The sequence below is a fragment of the Geotrypetes seraphini genome, chromosome 13, assembly GCF_902459505.1.
Source record: "Geotrypetes seraphini chromosome 13, aGeoSer1.1, whole genome shotgun sequence".
Classification (NCBI taxonomy): Eukaryota; Metazoa; Chordata; class Amphibia; order Gymnophiona; family Dermophiidae; genus Geotrypetes; species Geotrypetes seraphini.
In genome coordinates this window covers 14,849,170-14,868,328 of record NC_047096.1, presented here as the reverse complement: position 1 = coordinate 14,868,328, position 19,159 = coordinate 14,849,170, and the positions used below count along the sequence as shown (strand labels likewise).

At 42.5% G+C, this 19,159-nt stretch overlaps 1 protein-coding gene across 3 annotated transcripts in view; it reads right to left on the bottom strand.

Annotated features, from left to right (window-relative positions):
* Window positions 1-19,159, bottom strand: part of LGR6 (leucine rich repeat containing G protein-coupled receptor 6) — a 213,893-nt gene that overhangs the window by 45,463 nt on the left and 149,271 nt on the right. For all 3 annotated transcript variants that reach the window (XM_033917341.1, XM_033917340.1, XM_033917339.1), the window contains exons 5-6: window positions 15,278-15,493; window positions 3,799-3,870 (exon numbers count right to left, since the gene is read on the bottom strand). In XM_033917341.1, the coding sequence (XP_033773232.1) occupies window positions 3,799-3,870; window positions 15,278-15,493 (288 nt within the window). The remainder of the gene's footprint in view (window positions 1-3,798; window positions 3,871-15,277; window positions 15,494-19,159) is intronic.

The following is a 19,159-nucleotide window of genomic DNA, read 5'->3' as shown; positions in this document are numbered from 1 at the left end:
ATACTGATATTGTTGTTTCATCAGTGTATTAACCTATTTTGTCTCCAACCTTTTTCATATACAGGGCGACAGTGTAAATTCGAGAAAGCTCTCCGATGGCCACCAAAAGATTTCAAACTTACACATAGCTGCTAATTTTGTGAACCACCTTGACCTACTTGTTCAGACTGAGTGTTAAACATTAGAAATGAACTAGCCTTATAGCCCGTTACATTAACGGGTGCTAGAATATATGTGTGTTTTTGTGTCTTATTTCTTTTTCTCTCTCCTTAGCCGCTTTCTGTATTTCTGTCTTTCTTTTTTTTTTTTCCCTTGGCTGTCCACCACCACCCCTTGCCTGCTCCCCCTGTCCATTCTCCCTTCCTTTTACCTCCCCTGTATCTTCCACCACCCCATCACTGCTCACCTTATCCAGCAGCAGCCCTTCTCCCTTTGTTTTACCTCCCCCCTTGTCCATCATCACCTCCTTCCTGCTCCCCCTGTCCAGCAGTAGTCCTCACTTCATTTTTTTGCCCCCCCTGTCCATCAGCACCTCTTCCCCTGTCCATCAACCCCTTTTTCCTGATCCCCCTGTCCAGCAGTATGCCTCCCTTCCTTGTGCCCCTCCATTTCCCTGTGCTGCAACATTTCCCTCCCACCCCACTTCCCTGTGCAGCATTTTCCTCCCCCTCCCCCATACCTTCCTCCTTACCTCCTTGCCCTACCATTCTCTCCCCCTCTGCTCCCTTTCCTCCTTGAACTTCATCGGGCAGCAGCATTTACAATTAATTGCTGTTGCCGGCTTCAGGTCTTCCTCTCTGACGGGTCCTGTCTTCATGAAAGCATGAAGTAGGCAGGACCCGCCAGAGAGGAAGGCCTGAAGCCGGCAACAGCAGCAAATTTTAAACGCTGCTGCTGCCCGAAGAGGAGGAGCGGCGGGGTCGGAAGAGGCGGAGCTGTGGCTCCCCGAGCTACGATTTCTGCCGTTGGCTCCTTCGGTCCCGGCTGTCTCTCTAAAGACGCAGCGGCAGCTCCTCTCAAGATCCCCGACTGCATCGGACTTCCGACGCAGATGGGGATCGCGTCCCGTTTCCTCCTTCCTTCCTTCCGACGGCAAGAGCTGTCGCTGCCGCGCGCGTGCGCACTCCTACCTGCGGGTCCCTACAGCGCACGGAAAACGGGCTCACGCAGGTGGGAGTGCGCATGCGCGGCTTAGGGTTTTATAATATTAGATTCATTGTACAACATTTCAAGGATATATTTTAAAAACCCTCTTTATTTTGGATTGCTGACCGTAGAAAATGCTATAAAAGAGATACTCGAATAACGCAGTGCAAGTATGTTTTGCACAGATACATTTCATGTATCGTTTGAAACCAATGCCGTCACCATCTGACTTTCGTGCCATTGTACAAGCAATGATTTTGTCACAGCTGGACTATTGCAATGTCCTGTACCTGGGAATAACTAAGACCAGGTGCAGGGCACTGCAGGTGGTTCAGAATGCCGCGGCTAGATTGATAACTGGAACATCAAGATATGAGCATATTACTCCATATCTCCGACAACTGCATTGGCTGCCAATTGTATTTAGAATTCAATAAGAACATAAGAACATAAGAAATGCCTTCGCCGGAACAGACCGTGGTCCATCTTGTCCGGCGATCCGCGCACGCGGTGGCCCATTTAGGTACTCCTTTTTGTAGACCCGGATTTCCCGTATCCCTCAATATGATTTGCAAGAAGGTGTGCATCCAACTTGCCCTTGAAACTCGGAACAGTAGTCTCCGCCACAGCCTCCTCCGGGAGAGCATTCCAAGCGCCAACCCCTCGCTGTGTGAAACAGAACTTCCAAACATTTGTCCTAAACCTGCTGCCACTCAGTTTCAGGCTATGACCCCTTGTCCGTGTCACCTCCGAAAATGTTAGTAATGCTGTTTCCTGGTCTATTTTATCAAATCCCTTTAATATTTTAAAAGTCTCTATCAAATCCCCTCGCAATCTTCTCTTCTCGAGGGTGAATAGTCCCAGTTTTCTCAGGCGTTCTTCATAGCTCAAATTTTCCACACCTTTGACTAGTTTTGTGGCTCGCCTCTGCACCTTCTCTAGCAGAGTTATATCCTTCTTTAGGTATGGGGACCAGTGTTGGACACAGTATTCCAAGTGAGGTCTGACCATTGCTCTGTAAAGTGGCATTATGACCTCTTCCGATCTGCTCGTGATCCCCTTCTTAATCAAGCCCAACATCCTGTTTGTTTTCTTCGCTGCCGCCACCGCCGAAGAATACACAGCAATTATGATGTCATCAATTTTTATATGGGTCAATCCCTGAATTTTTTAAGAATCTGAAGTCTGGGTATCAACCATTAAGATCATTGCACTCCGAAAGTTCAGCATAGCTGATAACGAAGGCCAATCCAAAATATGTGGAAACGAATGCCATGACTTTCACATATGCAGGAGTTAAGTTGTGGAATAACCTTGTTGGTTAAATTCGAGAATGTAGAGACAGGAAAATGTTAAAAAACACAATTATTTGTAGATGCATTTCTTTGAGCAATTGACCTTATGTAAAGATTGAATCGGTCTGTTTTTTGTTCCTATCCTGTTCTGATTTTTTTAAAAATAATATTTTATGTATGTAACTTTTTGTAAACCGTTTTTGAAAAAAATGGTATAGAAATTTTAAAAATAAATAAAAATAAACACACTTAAGAGACTGTTTGTAGTTACTTTACCAAGTGGGAAAGATTGAAGTTAATTCATTTAAAGGATTGGAAGAATATTTCAGCCAACTGTTTGAGGGCCACAATGGAGGACCTCGGGGGCCACCGAGTTAGAGTAAGGTGGTATATTGAGGGGGGGGTTACCAGACGCCCAGATTTTCCCCGGACGTGTCCTCCTTTTCGAAGATACGTCCGGAGGTCCAGAGGGCTTTTCAAAACCCAGCACTTTGTCTGGGTTTTGAAAAGCGTCCTCGAAATCGCGTCGGGCAGGAGGGCATCCGCGCATGCCACACAATGACGTCATGCACACGTGCGCATGATGTCATCGCATCGGCGGATGCCCTCCGCCCGACGAGAGCAGGCAGCGGGGGGCTGAGGCGGGGCTCGGGCAGAATTGGGGCGGGTCTAGGGGTACGGATTTTATTAAAGTAAACATCGCAGGGGAGGAGACATAGGCATCCTGGGACTGTCGGCCAAGTCTCTTCCCTGAAGAAGCCCTTTCTGGAAACGTCAATCGCTCCTCCTAAACTTACTTGCTCCACTTCATCACTGACGCTGAAACCGTGGATTGAAGACAAAGTTTTATTTTATTTTTCTTTCCAGCTTATGATTTATCTTTAATCTTATCTATTGTTTTGCCTTTTGTCTTTGTTTTGTTCTATTTCTATCATTTAAATTTCCCCCTTCTGCTTCTATTCCTTTCTCTCCTCTCTTCTACCTTCCAAAGTATTTAGATCAATGCTGTCTTGTTAAAATGTTTATTTTATTTTTATTTTTCCTCTAACTCTACTTTTCACTTCTCTATTACCCTCCAGGTACTTTAGTTAGATTGTGAGCCTTCGGGACAGTAAGGGAATTTTTCAAGTACCTTTCTTATTTCTAATCTTAATGTATATTTTCTGTAAACCGCTTAGAACCTAATGGATGGAGCGGTATATAAGAAATAAATTACATTACATTACATTACAGTATATTGTCTTAAATAAATCATGTTTATTAGCCACTTGTCAGCACTGAGGCCTTTCACAATGGACTGAAAGAAGCAGAAAAGGCCCCCAGGACAGATCGTATTTTTTCAAGGCTAAGAACTTACAGAGTCTCCAGACTGTGCAGTCCATTGAAGCAATGCATCCCAAGACTCCGAATCTGGTTGTTGTGGAGATGCCTACAGAGAAGAGAAGACAGAGCACTTGAATCAGAATCATCTCTTCATTCTTCCTCCATTATTTCTCTCAGCTGCATCTTCATTTTTAATTTATAACATTTTATTGAAGAAATCAGTAAGTATACAATAAGATAATACAATAAAATAGTCATTACATTAAAATTCATCATAATATGGCCTCAAATATGGCGTACTATCAGTGCTATACTACACATCACGGAACCTATCACACTAGCAATTGTGATGTATGGCCATCATGGACTACAAACAATATCTCCACCTGATAGTATAACTTTCTATCCGTTAACTTGCACCCCTTCACTTTTTAGCTTTTTTAGAACCTCAACGCCACCACTCAGAGCTCAATTGGGTTTCATTGCTCTAAGCTTTATGTGCCAGCTCCTCATCGGTTCCTTAATTTTAATATCCGTCTTATATATTTATTGTATTGGCTTTTGTATAATTTATTTTACTTTATTTAACTTATAAGCATGTACTTGGCTTGCAACTTGTGGTCTCTGGCTAGGGGAAACATCACGCCGACATGTTTCTCTGCTAGAGCTTTATCAAGGCTTTGCCCCTTTAAAAGTACGAGTAGTTTGGATTCCTAAAGGAATCCTCCTTCCTCCTTCCTCCTCCTAAAGGAATCCAAACTACTCGTACTTTTAAAGGGGCAAAGCCTTGATAAAGCTCTAGCAGCGAAACATGTCGGCGTGATGTTTCCCCTAGCCAGAGACCACAAGTTGCAAGCTAAGTACATGCTTATAAGTTAAATAAAGTAAAATAAATTATACAAAAGCCAATACAATAAATATATAAGATGGATATTAAAATTAAGGAACCGATGAGAAGCTGGCACATAAAGCTTAGAGCAATGAAACCCAATTGAGCTCTGAGTGGTGGCGCTGAGGTTCTAAAAAAGCTAAAAAGTGAAGGGGTGCATGTTAACTGATAGAAAGTTATACTATCAGGTGGAGATATTGTTTGATAGTTGAAACTCCCTTTAACCATATTTAAAGCTGTGCAGTAGAGGATTTATTGACATCATGGACTACAGACATCTTTACTTGAACCTCAGGCCAAGCTACTTAAGGCTCTACTATCCATCACTATTAAACAGATTTTATCTAACTGGAAGAACTCATCCATATTATCGTATTCGGCATAGTGGAATCAGGTATGCCTTACTGCCAAATTTGAACTTGTAGCTGCTGAACGGAAGGGGGACTCTGCATAAAACGAATAGCATTTTGCAGCCATTTCTGGACTTTTGTACTGATTGATACGGCTCTATTTCAATGTATGTTCTCTCTAATACTGATGATGTATAGGATTAATAGCCAAGCAGTCAATTTATCTTTTTCTTTTATGTTCTCTCTATTATGTTAGGCTTTTCTTTTCCCTTAGTTATGTAATGCACTGTCTGAACTCAGAATGCTACTTTTACAATGGATTATGTTGATGCATTGCTTTTTGGAAGACTGATCTTATTGTTCCATGGTTATTTCTGTTTCTGAAAACTTAATAAAACATTTGAACTTAAAAAAAAAAAAAAAAAATTCATCATAATAATTTCTATCAAATGTCTTTCATTTCTTCAAAATATATTTCCAAATTACCCACTGCATCTCTCAGTACCCTCCCCCCTGTTTCCTACCCCCCCCCCCTTCCCTTTACCCTATTCACCTACCCCCTCACTGTGGAATGCTCTCTTGAAAAATCCAAATCCAAACTTAAGACTTTCCTTTTTAAAGATGCTTACAACCTATGTCCTTATCCTATCTTGGAGCTAAGCTCTTTCGCATAATGTTTACTCTTGCTTTACAAAATGTGTTACATTACACTTCTCCCTCCGTATTCGCTGTGATAGGGGATTAACCGAACCGCAAATACAGAAAAACCACAAATAACTTTTTCAGATGTTATTTGCTGTTTTCTATTAAAAACCATCGCGAATATGGTGAAACCGCGAATAACATGGTGGGAGACCTGGCCTGTTCCTGAAGGAGAGGCAAAACACGGTGAAGAAAGTGCCGGGAATCAGCGATTTTCTCTGTAAACGCTTGGAATCAGCGATTTCTCTATGCGAGCTGATGTAATTTGGGGGGAGGAGCCAACAAGCTAAAAACCGTGAATAATCAAAACCGTGAAGGCTGAAACCGCGAATACGGAGGAAGAAGTGTACTGGAAAAACAGCAAACACAGATCATAACACATGGTGGAATACCTTATGTCTAACGGCTACCTACGAAAAGGCTAATGCAGAGAAGTCTGGTACTTTCTCATCACATCAACATATAAGAACATAAGAAGTTGCCTCCGCTGGGTCAGACCAGAGGTCCATCGCGCCCAGCAGTCCGCTCACCGCGGCGGTCCATCATGTCCATGACCTGTAAGGTGGTCCTTGTCTAAACCCTTTAACCCCCCTTATCCTTCTGTCTGTACCCTTTCATAATCTTTTTCTATATCCCTCAATCCCCGTGTCTTTCAGGAATTTATCCAATCCTTCTTTGAAACCCCGTAGTGTACTCTGTCCTATCACAACCTCCGGAAGCGCATTCCAGGTGTCCACCACCCTCTGAGTGAAAAAGAACTTCCTAGCATTGGTTCTAAACCTGTCCCCTTTCAATTTCACCACGACCACGGAGTCACAAATCACACTGTCAAGGATCACGGCATTCTAAGTGCTCATGCTCGCTTAGGGTTTTATTACAGAGGATTAGTGAAGTACAATGGAGTGCTAAAGGGTCCTCTCGAGAACGACTCTTACACCTGACCTCTCCCGTTTCCTTTCTGTCTCTGTTGCTTTTATGAAAATAAACATCTATATGCACCGAAGAACTGCATTTTCGTGGAAAAAGAATTGCAGAAAGCTTTGCGGTGGCTGTAAATGAGAAACTCAGCGAAATAGTGAGTGAGAGGATGAATGAAATGAGGGCTGGCGCACCAGGGTTTACCAAAAACCCAAATACTAGGCTGCATAAACGCTATAATTAGTATGCTAGAAAAATAAACCCACAAGGAGGAAGATTAGAGCTCGGGACAGAGAAAACTATCCCAAAAGGGGAAAATAGGCAGCCTATGGGAAAAATTTTAGGAGGAATGCAGGAAGATATTTTCTTAACAGTCACAGCTTTAGGGAAAGGGGACCTGTATGCTGCCTTTTTCTTGCTTTGGCATTTCAAAGTGGAGGATTAAGGGACTTGCCCGGGGTCACAAGGAGCAGCACTAGGATTTATTTATTATTCATTTAAAAATTTATATACCGCATAAAAACTATGCAGTTTACAAAATTACATGCATACATATGTATACATATTAAAAATACTAAACATGTTTAAACAAGACAAACACCATTAACTAACGATATCATTATTAAAACCTTCTTTTAAATGCATCCGCAACCGCTGGGTGCAGATACAGCGGCTCAACCAGTGAGCTAAAGAGGAGGAAGAGAGAAGAGGTGAGACTAGAAAGCTTTGTAGGGACTTGTCCTTAGAGGTTTTTACAGATCACAACAAGTTCAGCACTATATGGATTCCTGAAAGAACTGGGGAGCCAGCACAGGAGAAATGTTAGCATGGTTGGTGCAACATTAAGCAAAGCAGGCAGTTGCCTAGGGTAGCAGCTTTTTAGAGGAAGGGCGAGAGGGAAAGAGACCAGGGAGTGGCCAATAGCAGCTGCAGTCAAAACATAACAATAGTTCCTGAGAGACACACAAACTCAAAAAAGTTTAATATTTAAAATAAGATGTAATGTAGTGCATTTTTTATAGGATTGCTTTGGGAAGGGTGGGGTCAGGATAATACTCTTGCGCCAGTCCTAACCATCAGGGGTGTCTGACAAGAGGGCATGAAGATAGGAATTAGAGAATGACAACAGTGACAAATTTTTCCTTGTCCCAGTGGGAACTCATTTTCCCATCCCATCCCTGTGAGTTCTTTTCCTGTCCCAGCCCAATTCCTACAAGCTCTGTCCTCATCTGCACAAGCCTCAAACGCTTTAAAATCCTAAGTAGCAACATTCTAGAGCTCAGATTGTGATGTCATAATGCCTCATTCCACCAATGCCTAAGCTCCGTCCTCATCTGCACAAGCCTCAAACGCTTTAAAATCCTAAGTAGCAACATTCTAGAGCTCAGATAGTGATGTCATAATGTCTCATTCCACTAATGCCTAAGCTCTGTCCTTATCTGCACAAACCTCAAACTCTTTAAAATCATGTGTCTGAGGCTTGTGCAGTTAAGGCGGAGCTTATAGGAATGGAGCAGGGAATGGGACATTGACAAAACTCATGGGGACGGGATGGGAAAATTGAGTTCCTGCAGGGACGGGGAAAAATGAGTCCCTATGTTATTTTCTACACTGCACTATTCTAGAAATCAAAATGTAGTATAAGTGAGCCAAATATAGGACAACCAAGACATTGTGGCATCACTGATGTGGTTGGCTCTTAGACATTGGTGGAATGAGGTATTATGATGTCACAATACCAGCTCTGTTTATCAGAGGCTGAAACTTTTCACACTATTTATTTATTCCGTTTTCTATACTGTTCTCCCAAGTACAGAATGATATGGGGGCAAATTTTTCCCTTCCCCGCGGTAACTCATTTTCACATCCCGTCCCCACGAGTTTTGTCGCTGTCCCTCTCTCTGCCCAGGGAAAGGAACAGTGACAAAACTCACGGGGACGGGGAAAATGTTGTCCCTGTGTCATTCTCCAATAGGAATGAAACATTTGAAGGTGTGGCGAGTGAGAGCAACATGGCAAAGTTGAGAGCAGGCAGTTTTGCCAAGATGTGACTTTTAGGAGGGAAAAAAACAGTTGAAGTATGAATGAAGGTGATAGATACGAGATCAAGGTCAAGTGGTTTAAGAAAGACAGTTTACTGCAAGAAACAGGTGAAGCCAAGAGGTGGCATAGTCAAGGCAAGAGAAGACTCACTGAGAAGGTCAAAGGAGATATATCTACGTGGAAGATTATTTACACGAGTGCGGTAATGGAGGTTGAAGCTGAAGATTAGATGAACAGGAGAAAGGAAATTAAAGTTTCAAGTTTTATCTATATTTGATTAATCGCTTAATTAAATTATTTCTAAGCGAGTTACAGTTTGTAAATAAACATGATATTAAAACAGTAAATAACATAAAATATTGAAAATTTAACAATTTATACATAAAAAAAAAAAAAGAGGATAAAACATGTTAGTAAAATATAAAATTACGGATTATATATTATGAGGTACAAAGAACATAAAATTACAGAAATTTTAACTTAACAATTATATACTAAAATAAGAATTCAATAATATAACGGATCTTGAGATTTAAAAAGAGCACATGGTTAATTTTAAATGTTAAAAGCGTCTTTAAATAAAAAGCATTTTAAATTCTTTTTAAAATCGTTTAAGTTATTTATTTCTCTTGAGTGTAAAGGTAAAGAGTTCCAGAGTTGAGGTGCTACTACAGAAAACATATCCTGACGGCGGGTTCCAATGATTTTTAAAGAAGGAATAGATAGAAGTTTGTGGTTGTTTGAACGTAAAGAACGTGAGGAATTATAGGGGATAAGTAATTTGTTTATGAATTGGGGTTCATTGGTGTCTAAGGTTTTGAAAGTTAACAATAGAATTTTATAGGTAATCCGATGATTAATAGGGAGCCAGTGTGATTTAATTAAGAAAGGAGTCACATGGTCATATTTTTTTCCTTTATAGATGAGCTTAATGGCGGTATTTTGTATGATTTGTAAGCGTTTTTTTTCTTTTTGGGTAATGTTTAAGAAAAGAGAGTTACAATAGTCAAGTTTAGAAATGATCAAAGAATGAAGTAGAATATTTAGCGATTTAGGTTCTAAAAATTTTGAGATTGATCGAATCAATCGAAGTCTATAAAAGCATGGCTGCCAAGCTCTGGGATGCCATAAATTAGTGGCTTGATGTCGAGGAGAATCCAAAAGCTAAGAACACTGAAACTAGAAGTAGGGACTTGGGCACAGAATCAAGACTAGAGAGATCCAGACCAGAATATTCCAGTAGATTAAATGCTTGCAAGCATTAGCCACACAACTTCACCACAGACCACGTACAGTATGGGCAGTTGCAATTCAGGCTTTCACCCTCCTTCCAAACCCCCCCCCCCCACACACACACACACACTTACAGACAGCTGCAACCTCACATAAACACACGATTCCACCACAGACCATGTTTGCCACAGACCATTTACTACAATATGGGCAGGGGCAATCCAGATTTACAGCCTCTCAACACACTCTTGCACATTTACCACCACAAACAGACTGGTACAGTATGGGCACCAGCATTTCAGGCTTCCTCTCCTCTCTTTGCATACTCATATATAATTTTGAACTCTTTTCAGTGTCTTTTCTTCCGATTCATAACAGTCTTAATATACATATTCACACACACAGACACCGCCACCACCGCGAAGGGAAGGCCATGGTTAGCCCGGATGGCATGGTCACCGAGGAGCCGCGCATGGTCAAAATGGCACAATACCTGTCCAAAAAGAGACAAGTTCATCAGGTTTGGCATGCAGGAGGAGGATGTGAACTTCTCGGTCGAGTTCGAAAAGCAGAGACACTGGATCTGGGGCTTCCGGTGTGTTGGCAAGGATCGGATGATACCTGGTGAAATTTGGCGGCCTAACAGTGAAGTCATCTCAATCTGGACTTTAATCCGACTGTTCTGATTTTTTATTTGTCACTTTTTTTCCAGTTTATGTTTCATTGTTAATTTCATTCATTGATTTGCCCCTTGTTTTGTTTTATTTTTTAACATTTGAATTTCTCCAGAATTCGATTGCTCAACAGTTCCTCCTTTCTGCAGCTATTCCTATCTCTCTTTTCTACCTTTCAAAGTCCTTGGATCAATGTAGTCTTGTTGGAATTTTTATTTTCTTCTATTTCTATTTCTTACTTTTATTACTCAACTAATTGTTAATTTTCCGGGGTACTTCAGTTAGATTGTGAGCCTTCGGGACAGTAAGGGAAGTTCTAAGTACCAATTCTTTATTTATTTATCTTTATTTATTCATCTTATTTTTATTGTATCCTTTAATGTATATTTTCTCTGTAAACCTATATTACTTATAATTTTAATGCATACTATTGTCTATTTTCTGTAAACCGCTTAGAATCCTAACGGAGTTTAGCGGTATATAATAAATAAATTATATTATATTATATTACACTACACTGCCCCGCTACAGCAGATGTGCAAGCCTTCCTCAAACATTGTCCTGTCAGTATTTCAAATATTCCTTTCCTCAGATCACTTCATTGGCTCCCTAACCAGTTCCACGTGAAGTTCAAACTCCTCTTATTGACAAACATAGAAAAATGATGGCAAATAAAGGCCAAATGGCCCATCAAGTCTGCCCATTCACACCATCCACTATCTCCTCCTCTTCCTATAGGCTAAGGTTCTTTACACCTGTATTGTGATGTCATAGAACTTTATGGTTATAGAAACATTGTAATGATGGCAGATAAAGGCCAAATGGCCCATCAAGTCTGCCCATTCACACCATCCACTATCTCCTCCTCTCCCTATTGGCTAAGGCTCTTAACATTTGCATCTCCTCTTCCTACTTCCTACTTTATGGTTATAGAAACATTGTAACATGATGGCAGATAAAGGCCAAATGGCCCATCTGCAATATCCACTATCTCCTCCTCTCCCTATTGGCTAAGGCTCTTAATATTTGCATCTCCTCTTCCTATAGGCTAAGGCTCTTTACACCTATATTGTGAAGTCATAGAACTTTATGGTTATAGAAACATTGTAATGATGGCAGATAAAGGCCAAATGGCCCATCCCGTCTGCCCATCCACAGTAACCATTTTCTCTTTCTCTGTCCAAGAGATCCCACGTGCCTATCCCAAGTCCTTTTGAATTCAGACACAGTCTCTGTCTCCACCACCTCTATAGGGAGACTGTTCAACGCATCTACCACCCTTTCTGTAAAAAAGTATTTCCTCAGATTACTCTGGAGCCTATCACCTCTTAACTTCATCCTATGCCCATTGCAGAGTTTCCTTTCAAATGAAAGAGACTCTACTCGTAGCATTTACATGACATAGATATTAAACATCTCTATCATATCTCCCCTCTCCCATCTTTCCTCCAAAGTATACAGATTGAGATCTTTAAGTCTATCCCATATGCCTTATCACGAAGACCACGCACCATTTTAGTAGCCTTCCTCTGGACCGACTCCATTCACTTTGCAGTTCCTCAGTTTCTCCCCTCTCTTATCTCTCCCTACACTCTTTCTTGGGAACTCCATTTATTGGGTAAGTCTCTCTTACTCTTCTCTACTGCCCACTCCAGACTCTGTTCCTTCTCTCTTGCTGCCTGGAATAGACTTTCTGAGTCGGTGTCAGGTCAAAAGCGCGCCAGGACAAAGGCGCGCGCAGACAATTGAGCGCAGCGCGGAGGTGCGCGCCGCAGAAAATTACTGTTTTTAGGGCTCCGACGGTGGGGGGGGCATGGGGGGAACCCCCCCACACTTTACTTAATAGAGATCGCGCCGTGTTGTGGGGGCGTTGGGTGGGGTTTGGGGGGTTGTAACCCCCCACATTTTACTGAAAACTTAACTTTTTCCCTGTTTTTAGGGAAAAAGTTAAGTGTACAGTAAAATGTGGAGGGTTACAACCCCCCAAACCCCCCACAACGCCGACGCGATGTCTATTAAGTAAACTGGGGGGGGGCTCCCCAATAAAAAACCCCGTCGGAGCCCCTAAAAACTGTAATTTTCTTCGGCGCGCGCCTCCGTCTTGCGCTCAGTTGTCGGCGCGCGCCTTTGTCTTTCGCGGGGTTGTCTATGAACCCCTGAGTCAGTACGTCAAGCTCCATCTCTGGCGGTCTTCAGATCTAGGCTAGAAGTCCGCTTTTTGAGGCTACTTTTAACTCCTAACTTGTTTTAATCATTCACTCCGTAAGCAATTCCCTAATCCCTGTTTGTCTTGTTTTGATTAGATTGGAAACTCTGTCGAGCAAGGATTGTCTCATTTGTGTTCAATGTACAGTGCTGTGTACATCTAGCTAGAGAAATGAGTAGTACTAGTATTTTAATGAATCTCAAACCTGCTCTGTTGAATTGCCTCTTGGAACCAGAGACAAATTCAGTTAATTTTTTCATTGTTTTTTTTTTTCATATTTATTTATTCAATTTTTTATACCGTTCTCCCACCATTTACTTCATTCTCAAATGACAGTCCTACTAATTGTCAATCTGACAAACAAAACTCTAGCAATCATCACCTCTTCCACCAACAATAATGGTTACTTTGTTCTGTTTTTCTTCTTCTGAGCCTCCGCCCCACCACTCCACAGCATCAATAAACTTTCATGGCGGTGAGCTTTAAGTGGAAATATCGTCAGTGGCTCAATATAATTTTTTTTATAATCATTTTTAACTACATTTGCATTAAACTGATGCTATTTGAGGCTCAGAAGAAGAAGAAAAAAAAGAACAAAGTAACCATTATTGTTGGTGGAAAAGGTGATGATTGCTTAGGGTTTTGTTTGCCAGATTGATGAATTATTGGCTCTAAGTCAGTGGTTCTTAACCTGGGTTCGACCGAACCCCAGGGGTTCGGTGAGTCAGTCTCACGGGTTCGGCGGAGGTCAACACACACCTCCAACTCGTATAGCGCTTCGGTCACGTTCAATCATCTATCAGTTATTCAGTGATTTTGATCAAGACTGATCGTGTACTCGGTTTCTTGATCTATCAATCTGTAACTAACGCCTTATATACATCAATCAATTCCTGATCAAAATTTGTGATTTAACTGATAGATGATTGAACGTGACCGAAGCGCTTATGATTCGTGATGATACGCCCCGCTTGTCCATAATTGGCTGCAGGTGATCACGCAACATCGCTTGGCCTATCTGTGCTGCAGGGGATTTGATGCGCACAGTAGTCGAATTGTAACTGTTGTGATGGTACGTCGTGTGATACCTATCTTAAGATTTTAATCCCTTACTAACTATGTCGAGCAAAATACGAAAGTGATCGGACGAATATGTACAATAAGGATTCACATGTATAACGGAATGTGATGGGAGTCAGCGTCCTAATTGCATGATTTGCAATGCCAAGTTGAGTAATTCTAGTCTAGCTCCGGCAAAACTAAGGGAATAAAGAAGGGTTCGGTGAACACGCATATGAAACTGGTGGGGTTCAGTACCTCCAACAAGGTTAAGAACCACTGCTCTAAGTGAAGAAATTCAATTACATCATTGGTGAAGTGGAACAGGAGTCCTATTAATTGTGGCATAAAATCCTCCAGATATTTCAAATGTTCGCCTTCAGTACCCAGCAAAGGAGTTACCCTTACCGACGGCCAGGACTCCTTCCCTGCTTCAGGGATTATGAAAGCAGCACCCGCAGAAGGCCTGATCTGGGAATTAAACCAAGGACCCTACATGTAAGCTACTAGTCTAGCCGAGGTTGTGCTCTAAGAAGCCAGGATTGCGTGACTCCAATCACCAAGGGCCAGTTCTCGTTTTCATTGTAACCCAGCTGTGTCAAATAAAGCTTCTGGTTCTGGATTTCTTGATCTCTACAAAGAATATTCATAGGGTCTCAACCCAGTCCTCAGGACACACCTAGCCAGTCGGGTTTTCAGGATAGCCCCAGTGACTATGTTTGAGATACAGTTGCATACAATGGAGGTAGTGCATACAAATTAATTTGGGGCATAGTCATTGTGGGTGTCCCAGTGATGTAGTAAGGGGTGGGGTGGTAGGGGGGTGAAGCATCGCAGGTGTTGGTGGGGGCACCAACATCTCTCTGCCCCCCCCCCCATGCCAAGCTAGCGCCTTCCCTTCCCACCCCCAATACATCTTTAAAATCTTTGCCAGCGCGAGCAACTACTCTAGTCCGCTGTCCTATCAACCTGGCTTCCTCTGAAATCACTTCCGGGTGACAGGACCAAGAAGTGATGTCAAAGGGGAAAGTCATCTCTATCAGTGCTCGTGCTGGTGAAGATTTTAAGAGGTATGGGTGGGGGGGTGGGAAGGGAGGGCGTGACTAAGGCACGGAAGGAGGGGGGAACAGAGAGGAGGATGCGGGGGAGGGCACCACTTCACCGAGTGCCTCCTACCCTCGCTATGCCACTGAGGTGTCCTGAAAACCAGTCTGGCTATGTGTGTTCTGAGGACTGGGTCGAGAAAGAATCTGAATGCAAAGAGAGACTTGTGTTCTTTTCCGAGACACAAAAAGAAAGCCTATGCAAAGAGATTTTGTGAAATGTTATCCTGGTCCCAATTTCGGAAGGCATGAGGACCCTGCTGTACCTGGGAGGAGGTGTGGGGGCAGGGAAGTTGTTATATTTTCTTTTTACATTGATAAAAGTGACGTTCTTACAGCACCACAAGGCTCGTGAGGTTCTGGAAGGCATAGTCTGGGATGTACTGGATCCGGTTCAGCGCTAGGGTCATGGCTTGCAGAGCTGGCAGGTTGTTGAGGGCCCGAATGGGGATCTCCACCAGTGCGTTGTCATCCAGCCACAGATGGCGCAAGGAGCGCAGATCCTCAAAGCTTCGGTCAGGCACCAAGGAGATAAAGTTGGCATCTAGGCGTCTGTAAACACAAGGAGAGCAGATCACAGGTTAAAGGTCGGACTTTTAAGGTCAGGAGTTAGAGCGGGTTATATACAGCAGTTCTGTTTTGGCTTTAGTTATACTGGTTGTTGGTACTGGGGAGCTGAAAAAAAATCAAATGCCACTGCTGCCCTCCCCATCTTTACACCCACTGATCTGGGAACAAGACTTTTGTAAGGATACTTCAGACCCTAGGAATTTTTTTCAACCTTGCACCCCCTTCCATTATCAGTCAAGCCCCTAGCTTCCACCCTCCCCCCCCCCCATAAGATTCTTGAGGACTTCCTCACCTCCCCAGGACAATCATTTAAAAATTGATAATTGGGCACTAGGGGCCTGACATTAAGCCTGCGGTGGTCAGCAATTTTTAAGGTCCGGACTACCTTAGGTAGAATTTGACCCATATATTCAATGCCAGGGCTAATTTGGGCACAGGCCTGGGGCCTGAAATTATGCAGAAGGCATTCAATATTCAACATTGGTCCCTAACCCACCCCGCAAGATGGCTTAAGCTGCCTCTGGGCTGGACGACTAGGCTTTCCTATGCCAGGCGGCCAGGTGATGATGGTCTGAAGGATGAAATTTAAAAGTTGTGAATAAAATTTTTATGGGGGGGGGTTGGTAATCACTGGGGTAGTGTGCGGGGGTCTGTGTTATGTGTTTTCAGTGCTTATCTGGTGAGTTTAGGTGGGTTTTTGTGACTTAGACCATGTCTAAGTCACAACGTCCAAGTTCTGTCTAGGCTCTGTTGTTAAACTTTCGGTTTACGACTAAGTCTCTAAGCCGGCCCATATCCCGCCCAACTCCTGCCCTCGACACGCCTCCCGAAACGCCCCGTTTAGCTTTGGATGTTGAATGGCACTATGAAGGCCTAGGTCATTTAGAAATACGTCCAAAACCCAGTTTTATTATTGACGCTTGGACGTTTTTGAGAAAAGTTCGTCCAAGTACCGACTTAGGCCGGTTTTGGGACGTTTTTCTCTTTCGATTATGAGCCCCATGGTGATTTGCCTTTTGAAAATGGGCATTTTCCCACTGCTGACTTTGAGTGTCTAGCACCATACGTCTGAATCCATATATATTTATTTTACTGTAACCCGCACAGTTTTCTGGATGTACGGGATATACACGTTTTAAATAAATAGAAAAAAAAAATCAGTCTGAGTTGAGTTGTACAGTTAACAAGATCATGGTTGGTTTTCCTGTGCTAATTTCCATTAACTGTTGCTGGAGAAACTGGGACGCAACGGAACCATTTTCTTCGAATATTACATTATATAGTAGGTTGATAAGCAAACTGGGGAAGTGCTGCAATATTACCCATTTCCAGGAGGGAGATTTTTGGGCCATTTCTAGATTTCTGGCAATCCCATCCTGGTGTATTACGAGACCTGCTGACTTCAATGGGTAGAATCAAGCACTACAAATCTCACCCTGCGTTGGGATGCAAGTTCAAATCCAGGACTGGCCAAAAAGTCTCCCTCCTGGAACTAGGTAACCAATTTCGCGTGCTAAATGCTATGACATCCATTATATTCCTATGGGCATATTAGCATTTAGCACACCTGAATAAAAGGACCCCTTAGTCATGGCAGTAGCTAATGGAAGGAACCTCTTAGGAAAAAGACAAGTATAATTACTTCATAGCAGGTGCCAGACAAAGAAAATATTTCGTGTCTCCTTTCCTTTAGCTGCATAAAAAAAATCAAAACCTCCTTTGATTCCCTCATAAATCAACATGCCATTTCTTCCTGAACACTACGGTCTAGTCGCGCCTTTTATGCTGTCCCACTGCCATCTCGTTGACAGAGGCCTCCCTCTGTCTTTCGTCTGGAAGTAATATGGGAAATGCAATGGACAGGGTTGGCATGCAGTAGCTGGTATTGATATCAATTAAACAAGCCCCAAACCACTTTTGTCTCTTTCTTCCATGTGTGATTTTGTTTTGCTGAGTGTCTTTCCTTCTGATTGTAATTAAACAGATTAGTGCATACGCCGAGTTCTGGGAGATCTGCACTAGTTTGAGGATTGCTATTGAATGCGATTTTTCGGTAGGAATTTCTAGCGACTTAATTAGCGACGAAAGCTAATAATAAGGTTTTCTGTTAGCATGTACAGCACACGCCCAGAGTTTTAATTTTTTAACTACCCCCGTTTCCTTCTGTTTTTTTCCATATTTGTTTTTCTCGATATAACAGATGTAACTTTTGCCCTTCTTCCCTCCCCAGTTAAAGTTTGTCTTGTCTTAAATTTGATGTTAATGAATTTTTAATTTGTCTTTTTATAATCTTATCCCTTTTTTACTTGTGTACATCGCTTTGTAAACAGATTCAGCGATACATCAAATATTAATAAACTTTGAACTACACCGGACAACAGAGTTTTTGCTTCTTCAACACTTTCAGATGTATCTTAAAAGATTTTGGGCTGCGGATCACAAAAATCACGTTTCAAATTACGTATCACGTACCATTTTAACAACAACAACAAAAAAGTACAGTTTTGCAATTTCTCATTATACTTTCAGGCTAATGCAATTAATCAATTAATAACTGACGCCAAGATTAAGGAAGGCATTTTTGTCAATCCACAGATCAGACGCATCATCAACGACGAGAGATTTGAAGATCTGTTAGTCGAGCCAGAGAAAATCACCTGGAAAGTATTCAAAGATGTCATTATTTTCTTGGCAGCTACAGAGCACCAAACTATATCCAACGGGTTGATAAATGTCTTAGAGCAGGGGTAGGGAACTCCGGTCCTCGAGAGCCGTATTCCAGTTGGGTGTTCAGGATTTCCCCAATGAATATGCATGAGATCTATTTGCATGCACTGCTTTCAATGCATATTCATTGGGGAAATCCTGAAAACCCGACTGGAATACGGCTCTTGAGGACCGGCGTTCCCTACCCCTATCTTAGAGCATAGAAAACTACAACATGTCACTGAAGATGCACTGTCTACATTCACACTTGGGACTTCTTCCCCACAAATCTCAGTGCAGTCAGCGACAAATATGGCGAGAGGTTTCACCAGGACATTGCCACTATGGAAAAAAAAAGATATCAGGGCAACTGGAACCCATCAATGCTGGCAGACTATTGTTGGACACTGCAACGAGATGCACCAGACACGGAGTACAAACGAAAATCAGCAGGAAAACACTTTTAGCCACGGCAAACTATCACAGCGTATCGGAAACTTTGTGCATTAAAGCATGTGATAGTCAATTAAAGATATCATCGTGTTTCTCAAAATTCCTATGCGATACAGTCAGTGGGAAATTATATTTGTGTTCATTTTGAAGGAAGCAAAATTTGTTGTCCAGTGCTATAGGACACAAGCAGCTCCAGAGCAGGTTTTCACTCAGTGTGAGACAAGTACTGTATTTTCACTCATATACCGCGCACCCGTGTAAAACGCGCACACGGGTATAGCGCGCAGGGAACTGTAATTTATGTAAATAAATTTTTATATATCGCGCACACCTGTATACCGCGCATGCCGCCCTGACTCTCCCGTCGCTGCCCGACTCTCCTTTCGCCCACCCCGACTCTCCTCTGGCCAGCCCGACTCTCCTCTGGCCAGCCCACTCTCCTTTAGCCCACCCCGACTCTCCTCTCCCCCTTGAAGTCCTGTCCCCACC